The 5978-nt window shown below is 38.3% G+C and overlaps 1 protein-coding gene across 1 annotated transcript; it reads left to right on the top strand.

Annotated features, from left to right (window-relative positions):
• The first annotated feature begins 225 nt into the window (after nt 1–225).
• LOC121991491 (B3 domain-containing protein Os03g0120900-like) lies at nt 226–948 on the top strand. The gene has a single exon (XM_042545485.1). It carries the CDS (start codon nt 226–228, stop codon nt 946–948), a length of 723 nt encoding a protein of 240 aa, XP_042401419.1.
• The last annotated feature ends 5030 nt before the right edge of the window (nt 949–5978 follow it).

Here is a 5978-nt window from a genome sequence, read left to right as displayed (position 1 = left end):
GCATGCAGTATTCATCGATCATCATGAAGTTAGTTAGATTATAAATACATATATATGAATATATGGATATATATATATATATATATAGAAAGACATGGATACGTAGCCCATATCAGCTTTTCCCTCTTCCTGATCTTCCTTAGCTTGTCTGTGGATTTCCAATCTAAGATTTCTCCTATTTATAGATAGTATTTGACTGTGAATTAAGGGAGGTGATCATCGGAGATGGAGAAGCCAGTTCTGTCTTCGCCGAGTGCTGATCCTTCACTGGTGTTCGTGGTGAAGGAGCACATGTTCGACAAGGTCGTGACGCCCAGCGACGTGGGAAAGCTCAACCGTCTGGTCATCCCCAAGCAATACGCGGAGAAGTACTTCCCGCTGGACCCGGAGGAGAGCGACCGAGAAGGCGCGGCGTCGTCGCCGGCCGAGACCAAGAAGCTGGGGCTGCTGCTCAGCTTCGAGGACCGCGGCGGCAAGCCGTGGCGCTTCCGCTACTCCTACTGGAACAGCAGCCAGAGCTACGTGATCACCAAGGGGTGGAGCCGCTTCGTGAAGGAGAAAGGCCTCGGCGCCGGGGACACCGTCTCCTTCTCGCGAGGCTCCGGCAACCCCGCCGCGCGCCGGCGCCTCTTCATCGACTGGAAGCGCCGCCAGCCGCAGCCGGCGAGACCCCACCTCCGGGGCTTTACTAATACTATCCCGCTCCCGAGCGGGCCCCTGACCTCTCCTTTCAACTCGATCATGGCGTGCGGCCACCACTGGCGCGCGCGCACCGCACTCTACAACGTCAATTGGCTGGCACCCGCCGCCGCGGCGCCGCCAAAGCCGGAGGCGCACCCGGGAGCCCCCGGCGCGACGATGCCGCCGTCCGTGACGCTCGGTTCGCGTTCCAAACGACTTAGGTTGTTCGGGGTCAACCTAGATTTCTGCGAGCCTCTACCGGAGTAGCGAGCGAGCGAGCGATCCAAGGAGTCGCCAAATCTACTGAGCTAGTGAATCTTATTAGAAGAGATTCTAATCAAGTAAGATGCCCTAGCTAGCTAGTTATAATCTGTCTTTTGATAATTAATTTCAACAAGACTCTAAGGAATCACAGAAGAGCAAATGTTATGTATCCACCCAGTGGATATGAAAACTATCCACTGATTTATGTTACAATTGCACCATTTTTTTCTTCTTTTATATATTTTGCATCTCCCTTATATTACAATTGCACCACTGACAGCCACAAGGTAAGATCTAATTGATTCCTTTCTTCGTGATTTATTGATCATCTGCTTATTGCATATATATATATATATAATATGCATACATAGATGCTATTTATCATGCATTAAGTGGCTACCTGTACCCAATTGAGGTGGTGCTTGAATCAAAGAACACAGCACAGAATGCTTTCATATATTAATTGCAGTAAATAATCAAAGCTAATAACTCACTACTGTCTGGAGCTAGAGCTAGCTAGCACATGGGCTAAATTTAATAACTGATGTTGTTGGTTTAGAGTGTGTTTGTTTGGTAGCCTAATGTGGGCAGATCTATGTATTGGTGACTGATGCACTACTTCAGATAGATACTCCATATCAGACAACCTAAAATGTATATATATGCTTTGCACTGCTTGCTCAAGCAACTACTGGTTCTGTCCTCCCTTCCTGTTTTGTTAGCTTGACTACTCCTGAGCTACTCTACTTTGGCACTACCTCACCATTCAGAAGTTGGTCGACTTTATGCAGAGAGCTGGTATGATCAGGATTTCGTTTTAGTTGTGGCAGTAGCTAGTTTGGTTATTCAAGCATGAAAGCTAGCCAGTGGCATTGTGTTTTGGTTTTGGTTGTGACTTGTTCTTAATTTTGTCGATCTTAATAAATTGAGACGAGAAAAAACTTTAAAAGACAATAAGAAATTAGTAACATATTGTGGTTTATTTTTCTGTCTTGTTCAGATGCATCAAATCATGTATCATGAGCACATTAGAGAAGAAAAATTGAATTTTCTTTGCTCGACTCTTTCTTGAATGGTCAATTACAAATTATTCTCATCCCTAGAAAATCAATAAGAGGCTTTTGAAATTTTTTTGTTAACAGGATAATGAAGTTTATCCAACAATATCCTACCACAATAGCCATCTATATGTAATTTTCTCTTGCAAAGATATTTTTTTTTAAGTTCTCTTAAGCCATATTAATTTCTAATATATATGCTTTTACTACTTTTATATTTGAAATCACTTCCTCAATGATTATATGGTGAAAATTATATTATTTATTATCTAAAAGTTGATCATTTTTACCTCTTCCTTCCATTACCCCCATGACCATGTCGATGAAACAAATAGTTCATTTGTGATCATTTGGCTTAGATGATAGCCAAACCGCTAATGCAAAAAGACTCTTTGTCGCAAATGCTTGTCATTTAACCAATATTGTTACAAGTCTTTCCTTTCTTAAGATTGATAGAACAATCCTTAAGTCCTCAATGTGTTCATATACGTGGATTTTGGTTATAAATAAGGATATATATATCCAACATAAATAAAATAATAAAAAACTTCTCGACATAAGAGTGTAGACTTTGATTTGTTATATATACTCGTAAAAGTGCTTCAATGTTATAAAGACCAAATGACACCCTTGTCTTCAATGTTTTCCAACATAAGATGGATGCCACTTTCAAGATCCATCTTATGGAACACACATTTATGCTAGGATGTCAAACTTGTAATCAATTTTTGATATAAGAAACTTGTAATTAATTTTTGGTTTTAGAAACTTATACTTGATTCTAATCATTTGAGTGTTGGACTATCTCACACATTTGCCTAAAATCATTTTTTTTGTGTGTGTTAAAATTGAGAACAGATAGGTAGAATTTATAGTAATAATCAAACCAACTTGATGTTTGATCACTTAGAGGATGATGACCACTAGGTGGCTTTTCAAAAATGGTGTAACATGGTCCTCAGTGCAATGGTACAATAACAGGGCGTCTTCTTAGTTTCTCAAGCATCTAAGGATAGAGTTTCAATTTCGATAAATTAACAGATGAATTTCCCTTAATAGATGGTTGACCTAAGAACAATGGGTTAATGAACCGGCCATTACATGCACTTCTTGATTTGTCCTTATGACTAATGAAAATTTTCTATGGGATTAAACTGATCATCCTAGAATTGGTTGACATAAGTTAAATATCTAATGTCAATTAAAAAAAATAGTGTAACATAGATTTTTTTTTAAGAGGATTTCAACATCGTTTTTTAAAATTTTTACAAGCTAGGACCCTGCTTTGGCTACCAAAACATACATGATCATTTTGTCCCTTTAGCCTCCTCAAATTATGATAAAGAACCTCCCTTGCATTCCCTTTCCTAAAGGTTTTAGGACTAGATTGATCCTTCCATGGTTAAAGAAGAAAATTTACTTCCTTTTTTTTTTTGCTATAATATAAAGTATTTTTCTACCATTAATTAAGTATAGCACTCGTATTATAGTATTATATGCCCAAGATGTATGAAAATTGCATGTCCAGCGCCCTTAAGAGTCACAACACACCATATTTCATCATTATAATTCTTTCCCAAAACAAAAATGGTAAGACAATTAGAACCTTTATTTACGTCATTGTTCTTCTTTATCCATGCATGGGACGATATACAATTGACGAAGTGATACAACTTTAAGCTTGAATTGTTCACCATTTCTTGAGAAACAAAACTCTCAAAGTTGCCTTTATTAATAACTAAGAGAGCAATCTTTCCCGGGAGACGTTACTTTCAATCATCATCGAATTTATGTTCAAATTTTGTATTTGCAAGAACAAAAGAGATTTTTTTTAAAAAAAAAAACAAATACAATATTTTGAAGTACTAACATTATTATTACTTTTGATCAATTTGCAAGAAAAAAGATTTTTTATTTTTAAATTATCAACTATTCATCCCTCTCTAATTGAGTCATTCAATCCTAATGATACGAATTATAACAAGTGAATCCAGAAAATTACGTGGTGATCAAAATTAAAATGATGTGAAGGTCAAAGTCAGGATAGAAGAGCATTCCACACTTAGTCCTGTTGATCACCCAGCCTCAAAATTTATATTTGCAAGAACAAAAGAGATTTTTTTTAAAAAAAAAACAAATACAAATATTGTGAAGTACTAACATTATTATTACTTTTGATCAATTTGCAAGAAAAAAAAAATTATTTTTAAATTATCAACTATTCATCCCTCTCTAATTGAGTCATTCAATTCTAATGATACGAATTATAACAAGCGAATCCAGAAAATTACGTGATGATTAAAATTAAGATGATGTGACGGTCAAAGTCAGGATAGAAGAACATTCCACACTTAGTCCTGTTGATCACCCAGCCTCAAAATTCTCAGGTCTTGCCTGCGCAGCTCTAAGCATGAAGTTCAGATAACGCTGACCGAGTATACACCCGGTCGAGTATAAGGGTTCCAGGACTTTACTTTGAAACTAAAGACAAGCCTCATAAAGCTCTTAATATATGATTGACCGGATAAAAGTCGACCGAATATAAAACTCTCTGCCTACGCTCGGCCGGACAAAGTTCGGTCGGACCCAAAGACACTTAGTCTCATAAAGCTCTTAATATATGATCAGACAGAAAAAGACCGACCGAATATAAGGCTCTCTGTGTACGTCCGGCCGAGCAAAGTCCGGTCGGATCCAAAGACAGCCTCACACAGATCTTAATATACGATCGCTCGAATAAAGGTCGATCGAACATAAGGATCTCTGTGTATGTCCGACCGAACAAAGGATCGGGCGAGCTTAAAGATACTTATTCTTAGGAGACTCTACCTATATAGTTGGTCAGGTAAAGGTCAGCCAGGTTTAAAATTACCTGAAGTCATATTGTCTTTAAAATAAAGAGTCTGACATACATAATTTATCATATAGTTCCTTGAATATATCTTTGGCATACTATGAGCATCATATTAATCTTTGAACAGATCTTCGTAATATTTAGCACATGACAGAGCAAATTAATACAGGTCAAAGGTGCATCATCTCATAGGGCGTACTACAAATATCCGATCAAATGAAAGATCAGCCGAAATATATTCAATGAAAGACATTCCAGTTAAGCGGCCGACTTAAAGACCAACCGAGATATATTTAGCAGACAAGCAGCAAACAATATTTTGACAGTCTGTCAAAGTTGTCAGGGAATATTCCTTGGGGACTTCCTCACTAATTGATCTGTTACAACAACATACTCCAACAACATCATCAAAGGCCTAAGTTATAAGTGACAAAAGAGGTACATCTGTGGGTAGAAAAAAGATTCCTCGGACTATCATTGCAAATCACCTAGACTGTACTCTTTCCATCACCTAACAAACTCTGACACAAGGGGTCACTTCACAATCATGGAAGTTGTGAGAGGTGGTATATAAAAGGAGATTCTCTCCGTTGGCAAGGTACACAATTGACATCATATAAACCTTACTATCGCGCATGCCCTCTACTATTCTCCATTCACTTGTCGGAAATTTGACTGACTTAGCATCGGAGAGCCTTGCCAGGGATTCCTTCTATGATCTTTGATCACTGACGCTTTGTTGGACTGTTGGATTATGCGCAGAATCGTGTAGGAGCTTCATCGCCGGTTAAAAAAGTCTTCTGTCGATCAACAGACCATCCACTTGAGCTAGCGCGCTATCTCCCTAGCTTTCAGGCAGGATCACCTATCGTAGTGACGGCCTTTGTATTAAGCTAAACATTCAGAATAAGCTAGGGCATTGTCTTTGACCTTGCAGCCCTACCTTGTGATGAAGAATGCTGATTTAAGTGAACCTTTTGGCTTACTGAGTTGGATAAGACAAATCCTGTAAGAGTGGATCATAATAATGGTGTTTGTTACAATTAGGCGAAGTCATATATGTAGCCTTTTTAAGTTTATTGAATTGCTTATAGACATCCTCAAAGACCTAAACTATAAAA

The sequence above is a fragment of the Zingiber officinale genome, chromosome 6B (genome assembly GCF_018446385.1).
Source record: "Zingiber officinale cultivar Zhangliang chromosome 6B, Zo_v1.1, whole genome shotgun sequence".
In the NCBI taxonomy this organism is placed as follows: Eukaryota; Viridiplantae; Streptophyta; class Magnoliopsida; order Zingiberales; family Zingiberaceae; genus Zingiber; species Zingiber officinale.
The sequence above is the reverse complement of the archived record's forward strand: the minus strand, read 5'-3'. Positions and strand labels throughout refer to the sequence as shown.

Coding starts and splice junctions, on each gene's coding strand:
- LOC121991491 (XM_042545485.1), top strand. CDS start 226: ATGGAGAAGCCAGTTCTGTCTTCGCCGAGTGCTGATCCTTCACTGGTG.